The 17,662-nt window shown below is 43.5% G+C and overlaps 1 protein-coding gene across 1 annotated transcript; it reads left to right on the top strand.

Annotated features, from left to right (window-relative positions):
- The first annotated feature begins 5,127 nt into the window (after positions 1-5,127).
- On the top strand, positions 5,128-17,141 carry FBXO34 (F-box protein 34). Its single transcript, XM_034061662.1, is given in 3 exon segments — positions 5,128-5,230; positions 5,232-5,324; positions 14,273-17,141. Coding segments are annotated over 3 exon segments (2,313 nt in total). The 5' UTR covers positions 5,128-5,192; the 3' UTR covers positions 16,455-17,141.
- The last annotated feature ends 521 nt before the right edge of the window (positions 17,142-17,662 follow it).

Below are 17,662 nucleotides of genomic sequence, written 5' to 3'. Positions count from 1 at the left end.
GTGTCAAAGAGTGCCAAAGTAGGTGGTAGCTTTCTAGAAAGTGGAGTAACCTGTGATCTGTGTATCACCAGCACTACAGCAGCATTGGCAAGTAAGAGATTTACTGGCTTTGTTTTCCTCTTGGATTGAGGAGAACAAATCTAATGAGCCAGTTCTTAACTCCTTCCTAGTTGAGCAATGGGTGATATAGCCTTACCCAAATTGTGCAAGACAGCTGAAACATTTCAGGAACAGTTTAACAAGGGAAACACTTGTAACATTGTTTTTCCTGGTATTAAAATACAGAGTTAACAAGGTACAGCAGAGCTCCCCTCTCCTTCTAAGATTTCTTCCTTTCAGGGGGAAAGGATAACTTCCAATGCTAACCACACCTAGAGGAGAGAAAGCATGAGAGCTACAAATTTGAATCCTTTCATTCTTATTAATATGCTCTTGGAAGGAAGACAGGTTCTCCCTGTAGTGCTTCATTAGAATAAACATTTCATATGCTTATCAGTACAGCAAGTAGTGCTGTTTTACAGCAGTGAAGATTCAAGGGTTGCCTTGAAGTCCTACATGCTTGTTTACCCACTTCTGAAACACTCTCTATTTTGCACACTATGCATTCAGAAGTCTTCTTTTCCATTGACTTGAAACAAGTTAAAAACTGCTCTGCAGTAGACACCTTTCTGAGCACAATTCAAGGTGTGGATTTGAGACAGCTGGGTTCATCTGAATTGCTGACAGCCTTGTCCCACTGGCCTTTGCTGGTGCCTGTCAGATGCAGGGGTAAGTGGGTTCAGGGAGCTGACCTCTCGTGGGTTAACTTTCTTCTGGTTAGCTCCTTCAGCTGCTTCATGTGAGAAATGGAACAGGAACCTGTGCTGATAAAGGGGATGATGTGAAGGGGTTGGGAGGGAGGGGTGGGAGCCCAGTATGGCAGGAATTCTGGTGAGGAAAATGGCTGTGGAGCTGCAGTGTTTCAGAGCATCCTTGTGCTCCCTGCTGACATGAATGGCCAAGCTCAAATTTATGTGTGATTTGTCAGATTTTTGTTAAATAACCTCTGTCTGGTGTTATCCAGGGTACAGAGTGTGGATGAGAGCCTAGTGGAACTTAGAGAAGGGCAAGAGTGAATTTGGTGGGGAGATGAGCCAAAGGCAGTGGTAACGAGGTCTTGCTGCTTGGCCAGCTCTGATTCATGGTACCTAAAAGAAGTGGTTTTGATGTGTAAGTAGACACAGGAAGCTTCCCTTCTGTGTTTATTGCAGCAGAAGCCCGTGTGGCAGCTTTATTGCTTTTAGATTAGATAACATCTATGCAAAGTTACACCTTTTGACCGTCAAACAGAGGGGAAGCTGAGCAAAGTTTCACAAGGCAAACTATGTCAGTGGTGGCTCCTGTAGCTCCTTGCTGCAGCTGAAAAGGGCAAACTGCAGTTCAGCAGGACTTGGAGAATCTCACCTGATTGTAGTTATTAATCTGTACATCTCTTAATACTTATGAGATGGATATGGTGTCTTTGCTAAATACCTAGTTCGATGGGGGAGTTTGTTGTCAGCTGCATGGAAACACAAATGTGAGGTCACTCTCAAACTCTTTCTAAGATATCCTTAGCTAAAACATGCTTGTTTTCTCTTATTTTGCCTAAGACTGTTCTAATAAATAAAAAAGGGAAACCTAGCTGGTGAGCTTAGTCTTAAAGGGCAGTTCTTCAAGGTGTTTAAAATAGGCAGATATTACACAAAGAATAGTTAAAACCAAAGGGTTGTGTTCCTCTAGCTCTGTTAAGGGGCTGAGATGAGGACCTGGTGTATCATCTTGCTGTCTGACCTAGTCTGGGAGATGCTGTGGGTTACTGGTTGCTACCGTGAAGTGTGAATGTTGGGACTAGTGAAAGCTGCTTTCTTTATCCTGAGTGTGCTGATGTTCTTTGCCTAACTGATCCAGTGAGATGGCCCTGCTGGGAGCATCTTAAAGCTAGTAGCCCTGTGTTGGGATGGGGTCGTCAAATGTGGTTTTTACCAACAGTGTGATTGCTGCTTGGAACAAGTTCCCAGGCCATAGACCTCTTCCTAGGAAGGAAACTTTCTGAAATGATGTGCCCATCCTTTGAAATCCTTTGTTAATCATTTACTGTTGCTACTGTTTAAAACACTTGCTCTTGCAGTGAAACTTTAGCTATCAGAACACTATCAGAACCTGCAGTGTATTGCTGTGCAGATGAAGAGGCCTTGACCCTCCTCCATACACACTAGCTGAGCTAATACATTTGTTTTTCTAAACTGCAGCAGCATTCAAAACTGATGATAAGATAGGGAGTTTTGTGGGACCATCCAGGGAGCTGCGGTCCGTTGCTGTGAGGACATGATGCTCACTGCTGCCAAAATCTGAGTCCTTCCCACATCTTATGCATAGAGGCATATGTTTGGGGGTGGTTTCAGAAAAGGAGAACATGATTAGGTCTTTAACTTCCTCTTCTGTTTTGTTTCTTTGTGCATCTGTATTTCAGTTTTCAGGCTCTACCCAACTCTGTGCAAAGCTAACAAATCAGCTGAAGCACCTACTGATAAGGATCAGCCTTGGTAAAGAAACACACTGATAGTTAAAAGGCAGTAAGTATCTCTGCTAGCTTGGATGCTGATTTTTTTTCCCCTTCTTTTTTTCTTAATTCACAAGCACAGATTTTTACTACTTACACAGTAAGAATTTGTCAGTAGCTTGCTGGCATTAATAGTCTATTTCAGCTCTTTTCTACAGCCCAGCAGCTATAGGAGGAAGGGGAAAAGCATGCTTTGTATGGAGCTGTGTTTGGATCTGTGCTGCAGTGCCCATCTGAATTTGCCCATGTCTATTTTGGTAGTTTTAGCTTCCCTCTAGTAGATGCTAGTCCCTTCTTAAGTGCATGACATTCCACTGTACAATGCCTGTGCTTGTATCTGGATTGTGGATTCCTGACCTGAACCAGTTTGCTTGATGGTTTTGCTTCTCAAGCACTTTACTGCAAACAAGATACCTTTTGGTTTCAAAAAGCTAAATGTGTGGCTTTTTACTGTTTTTTTCTCAACTGATCTGCAAAGGAGTAAGACTAGGGCAAAACGTCTGGTATTCCTAACCAGGAATACATGGAAAGAGGTTTTGCTGTTGAAAAAGTGACTGGCATTCTTGAAATGGTATGGTTGCATTTATTTGGGTGTGGATATAATCATGTTTCTGTGGTACAGTTCCTGCTGAGTCTGAAATGCTAGTGTCAGTAAAGCCAGACAAAAGCTTGGATAAAAGTCAGAATTTTAGTGCCTCTTACTGATGGTTCATGGGAAAATAATGATTTTGTGTTTAACTTGATTTTCATGAAGCTTTATGCATATGCTGCTTTTTCCTCTGTGAATTACTGTTTGTGAATATATATATATTTTACAGCCCACAAAACATCAGAAATGGCTGATTTTTGTGCCTAGGTTTCACTCTTGCAGGTAGGTCTTTGTTTTAAGCTCTGGATAGTCTAATGAAAATGGTGTTTAACTACAAAGCTTTGATTTCTACTGCTGTTAACCATAGCAGCTGAACTCCTTGTCTTTCTGAATTTATGGAGTAAAGGGCATACTCTCATCCTCTGGCTCTGCCAATGCAAGGTCTCAGTCTTCTCCATCTGATGTGTTTCTTTGCCTTGTGTATAGAGCTCAGCTGAGAGTTCTTCATGAAGACTGGAATGTGTTCATATAATATTTTAGATATTATTTTAGGCTTCTGCTTATTCAAATATGGGCAGATTATTAATATCTTATTCACTGTCACTAAAGGAATCATGTTGCTACAGTAGACATGGAGTCAGGTGAATCTTCACCAATTCCTTTTTTCCCTGACTGGGAAGTCATCCTTCATTGCTTTCTCAGTGAGCGTGGCTACCAAGTTAGAGCAGGTTTTCGAGGCCAGGAGTGTTTAGTGACAACATTGAGTTGTAAACCACGTTGGTCAAGCACTGGTTAACTGAGCTGTGTGTTGGTAGGTGATTCTCTGCATGGGATTTTTTTTTTCCTCTTGCAGGTGTTATGAAAGGGGTTATGTGAGAGGCTCCATCTCTTTGAGAGCTTGGCTGCTGGCGAGCACAAACCTCCATTGAGTGTCTCTGCCAGGCTGCTTTGTGGAAATGCCACTCGCTGTAGGAATAGGGCAGCAGTAGGAGCACTGGGCAAAGCTGCTGAAAAGGCAAGAATAACCTGCTGCACTAAATGACAAATCCCCTGGGGACATAGCTCTATAGTTAGCATCTTCAAATGGCATTCCTTTATTACGGCATCATTGTGCATGTTCCTCTGGAGAGGAAGCAAACAATCTTTAAAACAATCTGCTGGCAACTCAGTCTTGGAGTATTTGAGTTTTTCCAGGGCTCTTTTGCTGTGTCACTTCTTCCCTTTTATGTTCCAACTCAAATGTTGTTTTTCTGTCACCATTAAAGTATGTTAAGGTGCCAGTAATAATGTCTGCTCCAAGGACAAGGTGTAGAAAGCAACAACCCAGTGCAAATCAGAGATGCTATAAAACAGTTTTGTTCTGGTACAATCCGCTGCCTTATCTGTGCGTGATGCAAGGACAGGGCAGTTTTCGTAAGGCTTGGAGGCTGCATGGTGGTATGTTTTTTGTCCTTTATGAAATCTGCCATGTTATTTTGATTAGAAGACTAACGTAACTCCTGGCAGCGTCAAATCTTGTTGCTAGCAGTGATTTCCCTCCAAAGTTTGATGCGGTGCTAACAAGCAGAAAGATCTCATGCGTCCTGTTTGCATGGAGCTCAGAAGACAGCGTGTTCCCTGGGAGGTGCCAAGGTAGCACTGCAGTCATATATAAGGTGAAAAAGTGGTGTGTGTGCAGACAGGTTGTTGTGGGGGGTGTTGTTTGGTATTTTAATGGTGTGCAGAAACTCCAGCAGCAATAATGACATGATGATGTTAAGTTCTTTTGTATCTTTTATTTGTATCTTTTATTTTTATATATATGTGTGTATATACATATATACACACATATATGTGGTGTTGTTGTGTGTGCATGTGTGTTCTCTCTCTTGGGAAAGGGTCCTTGTCCTGACCATCTGTGCTTCAGTTTCTGCTGCACTCAAATGTAATGGTCTTATGTGCCTCATTTGTTCAGTTTCTAGGTGGCAGAGACGCAGTGAAGCTCTGTGTGGGGCAAGAAAAGCTGATGGGGGAGCCTTGTGCATGACCCAGGATGGACTGGGTGTAACGGTGTGCCTTAGCTGAAGAGGTAGTTACAATGAAGAGTTCCTGCAGAGCTGGCCTCCACAGGGAACCGCTGAATTCCACATCTTCCACCTTCCATCAAGTCAAACGGTATGAGCAAACCAGCTGGTCTGTCTGTAGTTATTTAGCACTGATTTAGCTTTTTGCTTACTTTCGTATTGTCTTGCATGTCACTCAAATGTTTAGTCTAAGTTCTTACTTTTGGATTGTGTTTAAGTGAAATGTTGTAATGGCTTAAAGGCAGAAATGTGTTTGACGTTTTTATTTTGTAATGACAACTACAGATTCACTACAGCTGGCACTGTACTTGGAGAAATCTTTGGAGTTTTAACAACAGCTGTAAATTTGGGAACATGGCTTCAAAGTAAAACTAAATTGGAGAATGGTTTGTCGTAGTGGCTTTACAACATGCAGTCAGCTTAAAGCAAGTGGAAATGCTGGCAGTCATTGTGGTTTGTCTTACTATGGTATAAGTAATTAGATTAGTTTAAGCTCAGGTTTTGTATTGCTCACTCTCCTGTGTCTCTTCTTAAGAAATGCATGATTGATTTCAAATACGTGTGCTTATGTGACAATTAAGTGAACGCCTCTCACTGTGTCTCTTTATAGGAACACCATACTGAACAACTTGTCCTTATGCAAATGCAAGAACATGCCAGTTTGTTTGAGTTCAAGCTACTTGAAAATATATGGACTTTTTTTCCCTCTTCTTTTTTCTGCAACCAAGACTGTTAAAATTCCTTAGTGTGGAGAAAGAGTGCCAGCTTTCTGGTTTCCAAAAACTGTGTGGGTTTAAAACAGACTTTAACCTTTGTTCTTTGTGGTTGTGTAGACAGCATGTACTTGCTCTGTTAGTCTCGTGGAAATTTAGTGCTGGAAGAGACTTCCTGGATCAGCCAGCTCCTTCCTTTCCCAAGCAGTATCTCATAATTCCTTCTGTAAACTTAGTCCAGCCTCATAAGCAATTACATTTTCTCTTCTGTAGATTAAGCCGCTAACTGAAGATGACAGATCTAGCTGTGCAGTTGGAGAATCTAAAGAAAGGTTCCTAATTGAATGTTCTTACAACCTTGTGTACTTGTTTGAACTTGTGTTCCTTCTTTTGTGTAAGGACCACTTCTTATTTTCAGTGGTTTGCCTCTTTTGCTGTATTCTGTAATATGTGGTTGGATACCCCTACATGTGGTTCTGCTGTGCTAAATGACCCAAGTGTTATCTAGTAGCTTCTTGAATTACAACTGTCATCTCATTCTCAGTGTAGATACATCTCTTCTGAATCATGCCAAAGCGTATGCTGCACTCCAGAGCAGGTCTGGCAGGACAGTTTTCACTGCTGTCTTGAATATCTAACAGAATCACCTCTACTTAACCTGTTTCATGGTTGTATCTGTGGTGGGCAATGCACTGTTCTTAGTTACCAACAAAACTTCTTGCTGTTCACCTTGCTGGCACATCATCATCTGAATTTCAACACTTTCCTTAATTCCTGTTACTTGGTGTTTTGTGTCTCTACTGTTGTGGAAATGCCATAATTTCTGCGGGTGCACCTGTTGTGAGGTCATTCCTAACAAAATCAGATGTTCCCAAAACTGATACTTGAGGCATAACTTTGGTTTTCAGGGTGATATTGTCTTGTTCAGCCAGGGCTGAATAAGCTGAATAAGTCATCCAGGGCTGGCTGCTGCTAAGCCAGTTCTTTTGTCTGTTTTCCCATTCCTCTGCCAGTCTGTCATAACCAGTAAATCTTGTGCCTTCTGAAGTCCATGTGGGTAAGATGTGTAGTACATTTGCCTAAAAAGATCACTGTTTTGTGGACCTTCAGGTTAGTCTGGCATACTGAACTATTCCCTTTTCCCTGTTTCTCTGTGTTGTTTTAATTGTCTTTGCTTGCAAAGCACCTTTATATTGCAAACTACCAGGCCTGGAGAGGCTGCGATTTATCTCCATTCTCTTTATTCCCTGTAGTGCCACATGTTTTATTAACTCCCATTGTTGCCTTTCAAGATGTTTATAAGTCTTGTTGCTTGGCCTGCAGTTTATAAGAGCTATCTATTTTGAATTCTAAAACTGAGGTGAGCCAATCCTTGCAGTTTTCATTAAGCTTTTTGTTCTTGCTCAAATTAATCCTTGGGCTTTTGCCCTCATGATCACCTTTTCCACTCTTCTTTAGAAATAATGCAAATTCAAATTTAATGTTTTGTTCTGTACTAAGACTACGCTTAATCTTTGCCCTGACCTTGCTTGCAGCCCTGTTTCTCTGTGTCTTTTCTCCCAAACTGAAGAGCCTTTCTCTTTCTTTCTTTTTAAATATCTTTGCAGTGACTTAACACTGCACAGAATCACAGAATCCCAAGGGTTGGAAGGGACGTCGAAAGATCATCTAGTCCAACCCCCCTGCAAGAGCAGGGTAACCTAGAGTACATCACACAGGAACTTGTCCAGGTGGGCCTTGAATATCTCCAACGTAGGAGACTCCACAACCTCCCTGGGCAACCTGTTCCAGTGCTCTGTCACTCTTACAGTAAAGAAGTTCTTCCTGGTGTTCACATGGAACCTCCTATGCTCCAGTTTACACCCATTGCCCCTTGTCCTACCAGCTTTTGTGTTTATTCCTAGACTTTTTGATCTCTAAGACCCAAGTTTCCAAGTGATGCTAGTTGGAGACTTGAACTCTGTGTTGTCTTCTTGTATCCTTCCTGAAGGAGTGTGTTCAGTTGCAGTTCCTTCTGTTCCTGTCTGGGATTTGTTCTTAATAATGAAAACACCTTTTGACTCTTGGAGAATGCCTGCTGGGTTGTGCTGTCTTGCAGTGAAATCCTTTGCACCATAGTGCAGCTGACTTCATGAACCAGTTCCTTTTGGTCTTGGGTTTCAAAAGAACCTGATTGATGACTTCAGATCTGCTTTTGCCTATTCTTTTTTTGGAATTGAGTCGCTTAATGATAGCATGGTCCCAGGTTAATTTTTACCACCTTTCATGTGTCCTCATTATGTATGCACAAAATTGAACATGAGATAGCATCACTTTGTGTTGGTTTATTAACTGAATAAATTTTTTTTTGCCATGACATTAGGAAAGGTCTTGGTCATCTTGCAGTTAAGAAATCAGAAAACAAATCACGAAAGAGAAAATGTTTCTGGGACGAAACATGTCACTTGTCTGTACTGCTCTGGCCAACTTTCAGCAGAGGCTTTACAAAACCACCACTTTTTATTCTTACTGTCCTTCTGTGATTCTTCTTGTGTTAGTGTTTTCCACCACAGGCATGTGTACTATCCCATCGTCTTTGAGCTGCATGTTTCTGGAGCAGCTTATAACCCTGAATACAAAATCTTCCAGTTTTTCTTCCCTTCTGTTCTCTCATGCCTGTGTCATCTGTAGCATGGTTGGGAAGCAGGGAGCAACATCGGTTTGAGCTTCCTCAGGATTAACAGCAAATTACTTCTATGTCACTTGCTTCATGGTAGGTGGTTTTATACAAAAGACTGACAAAGCAATGGCACTTCTTCCTGTGTTAAATTTAGAAATAGGTGAGGTTACTGTGCTTTATACTGAAGGGAGTGCGTGTGTTTGCTTTAAGATGTGTTCAAAACTTACAGATGAGAGCCCTGAAACTGGAGTAGTCTGTGCATTGGGGTTGAATGTTCAATCTGTTACCCAAAATCTCTGCCTGGGTGAAGATGATGGATTTTATGCTTGAAGGATTTTATAGCTGCTCCTGTGTGCAGTTATATTTGGGTGTTGCTGCTCCAAAAGTCACGTTATTTGAGCACCTGATGTGGGTGAACAAGCTATGGGTGATCCAATGTTAAAGAGTTAGGCACCTACTTTGTATTTTCCTCCTCAGCTGTTTTGGGCCAGCTCTGCCCCATGTGTTCAGCTTTCTCCCACTGGCTACTCAAGCAAAGTGCTGCTTTAGGGGTTAGATGCCTTCTGTTTGCTGTTAAAGTCTGCAATAATCCTCACTTGCTCTCCAGTTGATGCAAGAGGCATTTTCACAGGTATGGAGAGGTGGGTCAGGACCAGTTGCTTTAATATGAAACCACTGCTGCAGGGGAGTGGGTTTTCTAGAAATCAGATGCCTCTACAGCTGCTGTAGTCAAACCCGCCCTGGTCTGGAGCATTGTGCTTCCCAGCCCAGAGCCTTTCTCTGAGCTTGGACACTTGCCACGCAGCAGAACAAGCTGCAGTGAGTAGCAGAGAGTCTTCCATCCCAGCTGCTTGTCTGGGACTTTCCCGCTGCAGCAGAATCCAGGGAATGCCTTTGAAGAAGCTCTTTGTCTGCTTTGCCTTGCCCTAGTGCAGTGCGAAGGGGATGAAAATGGTACTGGAGGAGAAGTCCAAAGGACCCACTGAGTCCTTCCAGAAATAACAAGTGGTTGACCATAGTTTAACTTGCATTCAGTACTTAGTGCTTCATAATTGTCAGTGTCCTTTACAGAGGAATTAAGCTCTACAGACAGCAAAATGGGATGCCAGGAAAGAGGAATGCCTTGCCAGAGGTTATGCTTGGTGTAGGTTTTTATTGTTTGTGGTGGGTTGTTTTTTTTTGGTTGTTCTGTTTTTGTTTGTCTGTTTTGGGTTTTTTTTGTTTTTTTTTTTTTTTGCTTTTGCCTTGTGTTAGTATGTCCTGAGGGCTTTTTCAGAGTTGTAGTTGCCACTGCGTGTGCAGTCGGCAGCACTAGGAACTTCTGTTGACTGGAGTTAGTGTTTACAGAAAGAAGTCCACAGGAAACTTCGGGGTTTTGATTGAAATTTTCATTTTAATAAAACCTTCCGGTGCTTTGCCCAGAAAACTTGCAGTGTGAATATGCTGTTGGAGCAGATTATGCTTTGTTGTTGTTCTTGCTGGACGGAGGAAGTCCTCTGGGCTTCCCAGGGCATTGTGAGAGTCCCTGACCCAGGTGAAGTGAGGCAGTGAGTGCATCTAGGCTCTCTGTGGACCTTAGGAAAGAGTTGTGAAAGTTAAGGCTCTTTGTACCAGTTTTTCCTCCAACTTTGGAGCTTCCACTAAAGTAAATACATTGTTTTTTCAGGCTGCTATGGTTTAGAAGATACATAAATACAAAAGGATGCAAAAAGATTCTGGACAGCTTGGATGGTAGCTTATGGGCCTTGCCTTCAGCAGGGAGAAGAGGGGTGTGCGGATGTCTGCGCATGCATAAAGACATATGCTTGTATATCAGCCCTCTGTTGTAACTAACTTGATAAAACTGTAGTGGAAACAAGCTGTAGTTATAACTTGCAAAACAGTAGTGTCATTCCAGAATTTTAAATATCCTGTTTTTTTCAGACACAGCTGATTAGAAACAGAAAAACTGACCCTTTTATTTCATCAGCTTAAGGATGGAATAACAGTATATAGGCAGCACTGCTAGTTGTTTCAGTGCTGATCATTCCTGGCAGAATTATCTCTTATCAGGAATTCAAAACGACATATTTGGGATTGAAAACCTTTTATGCTTACTCCATGGACTTCTGAAGAATCATTGTCTCTAAAGATAAAATTAGAATGCTTGATGACTTAAAGGGTGGAGGAAAGCAAACAGAATTATTCTGCAATTAAGTATCACAGGGAATTGTCAGTGACTTCACCTTTTAACAACTATTTTTGGTGGTTTAAAATATTTAAAAGCTTACCTGCGGCTGCCACATTTCTCTGCTTGGCAGCACTGAAATGTTGCAAAAATGAGGTAGTCTGTGGGTGGGGACTAGGCTCTGCTTCATCTTCAAAGCAATTTCTGCTGGGAAGCCTTGTTCTAATTCTAGGAGCTAGAAAGGAAATGTGTTGCTGACATGCAGGGAAGAAGTTATGTTTGCTGAAGAGTTCAATGTTCATAGCAAAGTGTGTGCGGGATGGGGGCTTGTTTTGTACTCTCAGGTAAGGTCCATTACTAACATCCCTTTTAAAATGGAAGTTCTCTTCCCCACTGCTTAGAATTGGGAGCCAGGTGACATTGTGATTCTGCTGCTCAGGTGGGGATAGCAGTACTCTTTGTAGCTGTCTAAAGATATTAAATGATGGTTTAAATCTGGATCCATTAAGACAGTGCAATGAACTGCATGTTGAATTCAAATGAGGCAATTATTCTGGCACTAAAACTTCTGACTAAGGCATAATTTTGTTATGTAAATTATAACTTTTCAGCCTTAAATGGTATTGTTGGCTGAGCCAGGGACTAACTGAAACATAGGAGGAAATATAACCTTAGACAAGAAATCTGTAGTAGGTGAGGCATAGCTCTACCCTTTGTCTTTCTCCATAGAGCAGAAATAGCTGGGAGCAGCTGAACCAACTTTGCGAGCTAAACATGTCCTCTGAGTGTGTTGGGGTAACCAGTTTGGTCCTGTTTTCATGCGTATAATACCTAGTCTTACCTTCGTGTGCAGCTTCTCTTAATGAAAGGTGTTGAACTGATTGTCCTGCTGAATTCCTGAAAACAGCTTGAAGAAAGCCTTTTAAAAACATGCTCAGCTCATCTTTCAAACATCCTGGCATGAAAACTCATGAATGAAATTTGATCTTCTGCTCAAGCTCATGGGATTTCAACATGAAAAGTCATGTATTTAATTGTATTCACCTCTTCTCCCCAGGGTATGGTGGCAAGCAGCCACTGGAGCTTTTCTCTCTCCAGTAGTCTGGAAAACACAGCTCCAGAACGCCCTTCTGGGTGGGGAGAGGAGGGCTGCAGGCACTGTTCTCTGCAGCAGCTTGCTGCAGTGGTTCACCTGCTGCTCTTTTGGGCTGGGCTCTGGCACAGAACCATTGGTGGCCTGATTCTGCTTAGCTATAATGTGCAATTGAGATGAGGCAGAATGTATGGAAAAAGGGGATGGAAACAAACTACTGCAGTCTTGATTTCCCAATCTTTTTTCACATATTTCAGCACCCTGAAGTTCTGTTTTTATCAGATTTTTTTAGTTTTTAGCATCAAACTGAGAAAGCAAACTAAATATCTCAGCTGCATTTTGCAGAAGAGACTGAACTGGGAGGTGACCTAATTCTAACATGAGCTGGAATTAGCAAGCAGAAGGCACAGGGAGAGAATTAACCCAAGGACTAAATAGGTATCTGCAGTAAGGAATGCTTTCTTACACCCACACCCCGCATAGGTGAACCGCAGATGGTTTTGTCACTGTCTGGTGGCAAGAGTGAGGTAATGATCTTCCTGTAAAATTAGGAGGGGAGAGAACATAGCTGCATTCTTTCCTGTGTCTGCTTCCTGGCCTTCAAAGCACTACACAGGATCCCAAAACCTCTCTGCTCACGCTTGTCACACATCTCCTACTACTTATCATGAGGACCAGAAAGAGGAATCAAAACCTCAGGGGAAAGTAGTGGTTAAGTAGCACGACTGCTTCTAGTGGCAGAGGCTTCCTCCACTTGGACAGGCACAGGAAGTGCCTGGTGTGTTGTTGCCCCTGTGCACTTGTGTGTATTGCGGTAGCAGCTGGAAGTGGAGCATCTTGCTTTCAAACCTTCCCTCAGCTGGCTCTGATGCTCTCTGGCTCAGCTCTCCATTCTGCCATCAGTTTCTCTGGAGGGTCCACAGCTAACCTGTGGGGTGAGGCTGTCTGGAAGGTCCCCAGGCTGTATTCCATGTTGCTCCTACAGCATGTCCATGTACATTGTTGGTCAGCATCTGCTGGTATGACTTCCCTCTTACAGCCAGCCCATGTGCTATTGTGGGTCTTCTTGAGGGTAGGTGAGCTGGGTTCTCCCTCTTCATGTGCTGACCCCACAGCTACTCTGTGTAGCATCAGCAAGGCTGTCTTGAGGTAGATGTGTGCCCTGATGGCAGTGTGGCATGGCAGGGGAGAGCCTGGCTGGCCTCTGCCTGTGTTGGTCTGATACAAACCTGTAATGTGTGCAAACTGCAGGTGTTACAGCTATAAACCTGTCTGACTTTATAGATGTTATGACTTTCGATTTTTAATTAAAATCAATTTTTTTAGGCTAGAAATGCAGTACTAAAGCAACTGTTTTGGTGGTGGCTGTCAAGGGAAACATCAATCTGAATGTGTCTGTATCAGCTCATGATAAAATGTGGCATTGAACCTGCTGTTCTTAAACTAGCAAGCACAGATTATCCCTGTTTCAAAAGGAGCCCTTTTAATGTAACAATTCAAAGATTGCCATGGAAACATAATCTCTAGTTCTGCAATATGCTTATGCGATCCTCCTGGGAAAAGAGCCTGAAGTCCCCTGATAATAGCATCCTATGTGGCAGTGCTCTGAGCTTTGAATTGAAGATAACTGCGAAGGTGTAACAGAAGGGAGTGAGTGAGTGCCTGAGACTGTTGCACAATGGTGCTGCTGCTGTAATGTCAGCAGCATCCAAGTGTCTCCTTCACAGTTCTTGAATTCTTAAGCATAAAAACACAGCCTTGAAAGTGGTTCTGTTCAGCTGTACATGATACTTCTGTCGCTTTTGGTGGGTGGTGACACTCATCTGATGTATAGCATAAGGGCCTTTATGGGAAAGTACCCTAAACTTGCCATTATTGATGCACTAAAGGATAGGTTTCATTTTGGGTTATATTGGGAGATCAGGTATCGTCTAGGATCTCTGAGTATCATTACACTTGCTAATTTCCTTTTCCAGCTTTATCTGTACATTATCTACTAAAAAGAATATCTGTTTACCTGGTAGCTAATGTCAAGATAAACCCTTTGACCTGCGTGTACCTTACTAGTGGATTAAGAAATGAATGGACAGAAGGTTGGCTCTAACTCTAGAATGAACCACTAGCTATGTTTGCACAGATCTAACTGAAGTTTTTCTCCTTGCAACTTCCTGGAAACATTTCTCTAACAGGAAGATCTCTGCTATCCTTAAGATTGTACTCCTACAAGTTTGCCAGAGATGGATGCTGCAGCCTTGGTTGCAGCTTTTCCTTTCTCATGTGGTTCTTTTCTCATGTGAGCTGCTTGACATAGAGTAGGAGGCATGGTGGTGCCAGCTCTGGGCCACCTTCTCTAATTCCAGGCAAGCATGTTCTGCAACTGTAACTTCTCCCCTGTCTGTTTTTCTAGGGTTTCTGGTATGCACTTAAAGCCATATCTCAAGTTACAGAAGAAAGAGCGATCTCCAGAAATAAGCCAGGATTCCCTTAGAGGCTTGCCTATGAGCCATCAGCGATCAGCACAAGAAGAAAAATACACCAACAACTGCACCAAACTGAGCGTTTTCCCAAAACCCTCCCTTGTGACTCCATCTCAAAAGCTTCTGGGGATTATTTATCCAAATACTATGTGCAATATGAATGGGAAAGGTCCAGCAGATGGTCCAAGTGCAAGGGAAAAGAAGAGTGCCCTGTCTGCAACGATCCACCAGGGAGAAGAAGGGGAAGGGCCACTGGATGTCTGGGCTGTAGTGAAACCTGGCAATACTAAGGAAAAGATCGCATTCTTTGCAGCCCAGCAGTGCAGCAGCAACAACCGGCTAGGCTCCATGAAAATCAAAAGCACGTGGGATATCGATGGAAGAACAGCGAAGCGCAGGAAAAAATCAGTAGATCTTAAAAAAGCCAAAATTCAACTGGAAAGAATGAGGGAGGCGAATGCCAGGTGCTCCCAGCCGGAGCCTTTTGCCTGTGGCATCGAGCACTGTTCAGTGCATTATGTGAATGAGAACGGTGAGGGTGTGTTCCCGGGCAGGTCCCTCTCAGTGATAGAGATGGTGGCCTTCCTGGAGCAACGAGCAAGTGCTTTACTGGTAGACTGTACAAAAACCTGCATGCCTGCTTCCGCTACGAGGCTGAGTACTCAGCCTAAAGGTGCACTTTCCAGCTCAGACCCTTTCTTCTCTGCCGGGGCATGTGAGATACATGTGGAGAGGGGACCTTGCAGCAATAGTGAGCAGCAGCAGAGCGAGCCTGTGCGCGTGCTGGACATGGTGGCCAAGCTGGAGTCGGAGTGCCTGCGGCGCCAGAGTGAGCGGGAGGCTGGGAGCCTCTCGAGGAACAACAGCTTCCGCAGGAATGTCGGGAGGGTGCTCCTGGCAACTGGCACCCAGCCTGAGGGAGAGGTGGGGAAGGTCTCCTCTGGGGTCCTGGCTCAGGGGGCCAGCTTGGAGGAGGGAGGAGGAGAGGCTGGATATGGAGGACGTTGTGGCCCTCTGGGTGATGCTGAACTGTGGGGTGGCACTGCTTCTGCTGGGCAGCCTTTTCCTTCTGGGCTGGATCCTCAGATGGAGAATGTGAATTCAGGACTTGCTCATGCAGTGTTGGCAATAACGGCTGGCAGGAGTGAATCTGAAATGCGAATTGAGCCTCCCAGACCTCTGCTGTCCACATGTCCGGCTGCTGCCAGGTTGCCACCAGATTCCTTGCAGAGCAAGAATGCGACTGTTGATTGTACGTTGAAAGAGCCTGTAATTTTCCCAAAGCAGAATCTGCATCCTGCTAGGAAGGAGCCCTTATGCATCAGTATATCGGTCACCAAGACCGAGAAAGGATGCAGAAAAGAGAAGCTCTCTATCTCCAGTTCTAGTGAAGATCCACTCCCAGGAAGGCTGTTTTTTCTCCAGGCTGACCAGCCTGTGGCTCATGAGCAACAGCCACTACAGGAAAGTACCCAAGAAAAGCCAGAAGAAGTAGCCCAAAATGAAGAGGAGGATGCCTTGGCATCTGACAGATCATGTGTCAGAAACGCTACAGAGCCATCTGCCCTTTCTGTTCCTCTGACAGAAGGGGCTTTGCAAGTACTTGATGCTTCCTGCTTGAAAAGGCAGGTTTCGCATGACTTTCTGGAGACCAGGTTTAAAATTCAGCAGCTTTTGGAGCCTCAGCAGTATATGGCCTTCTTGCCTCACCACATCATAGTGAAGATCTTTGGATTGCTTCCTACTAGGAGTCTGGTTGCCCTAAAGTGCACTTGCTACTACTTCAAGTTCATCATTGAATACTACAACATCAGGCCAGCAGACTCCCGCTGGGTCCGTGATCCCCGCTACAGAGAAGACCCTTGCAAGCAGTGCAAGAAGAAGTATGTGAAAGGGGATGTATCGCTGTGCCGGTGGCATCCCAAACCATACTGTCAAGCTTTACCCTATGGGCCTGGGTACTGGATGTGCTGTCACCGGTCCCAGAAGGGCATCCCGGGCTGTAAGTTGGGTCTTCATGACAATCATTGGGTTCCTGCCTGCCACAGCTTTAACCGTGCTATTCATAAGAAAACCAGAGGATCAGGAGCAGAAGTGGAAGAGGAATATTAGTGCACATACACTTTCCTGTGAGATTGTTTGGGGTAGGAGGAGATTCTCATGCCTTGTGCTGTTTACAGTGTATATAATTGTCGTGTGTGTTTTTTTTTTTTCACAGGGCTATGAAAACTGCACATACTTAAACACAAGAGCCTTTACCTTTTAGATTAAAGATAGCTTTTAGTCCATCTGTGTAAATAACACTATGAAATCTAATTGTACATACAGAGTCTACAGCTGGCTGAACAACGTAATCACTACAATGCAGCTATGATAGTGTTGCGGCTATAGTTGTGTGTGTTTTTAAGTGTCTTGTTTCAAAATCTGTATATCCTGTATAATATATGAATGTTTCTGAGAAGAATCTCTAAATAGGTAAAGGTCAACTTGTTTAAAGAATCTGCAGACAACTTAACTGGACAACCTTAAAATTAGACTAGAAACAGATCCATTACAGTAGTGTGGCAGTGGAAAAAAAGAGAGGAATGTTACTGTGTAGTCAGAATATAAAAAGTTCTTGTCTACCTTACCCATGTTGTCTGTTTTTTGTTTGGCTTATTTTGGTTGTTCGGTTTTGTTTGTTTTTTTTTTGTTCGTTTGTTTTTGTTTTTTTTTTTTACTTACCTGTGCATTCTAGATCTGCCTTACCAGATTTCCTCTTGTGTAAGACTTGCCCCAGAATAAAAATACTGTAAAACACATGGCAGAAACGTGGTGCTGTGCTGTAGTTTGTATGTGCAGTGTGCTTTCTGTAGAAAACAAGGCCTCCTAATAGAAAAGAACCAGTCAAGAAAAAAACCCAAATCTCTCTTACCTAGAGCAATTCCTTCTGTAACATTCACAATTCCTGGTTTTTCCTTTCCCTCCCATCAGCCGTGCGTGCAGCAGAGGCATGACAGAGGCTCCTGTTTTCCAGAAAGCTGGTGCTAGGTGTGTGAAAGTCACAAAAACGCAGACTCTGTTTTGAGGACTTCTGCTGCTCAGCTCTGGTGTTGGCCCCTCATGTGCCCTGGATACTCGAGGATGGAGTGTGGGACCAGAAGGATGGAAGCAGGGTTGCCTTGGCTCAGGGATGCGTTAGAAGCTTTGCTGTCTGTCTGCTAAGACTTGGGAATCCTTGCAGCGCTTTGCCCTGCTCTGCTTACAGCCTCTGGTCTCTTGGTTCTGAGGTGTGAGTCGGTGCCCCTTCCCAGGACAAGGATGGACTCCTAACAGTCATC

Source organism: Melopsittacus undulatus, chromosome 4, assembly GCF_012275295.1.
Source record: "Melopsittacus undulatus isolate bMelUnd1 chromosome 4, bMelUnd1.mat.Z, whole genome shotgun sequence".
NCBI classification, from domain to species: Eukaryota; Metazoa; Chordata; class Aves; order Psittaciformes; family Psittaculidae; genus Melopsittacus; species Melopsittacus undulatus.
Note: the sequence above shows the minus strand (reverse complement) of the source record. Positions and strands in the feature narration are given on the sequence as shown.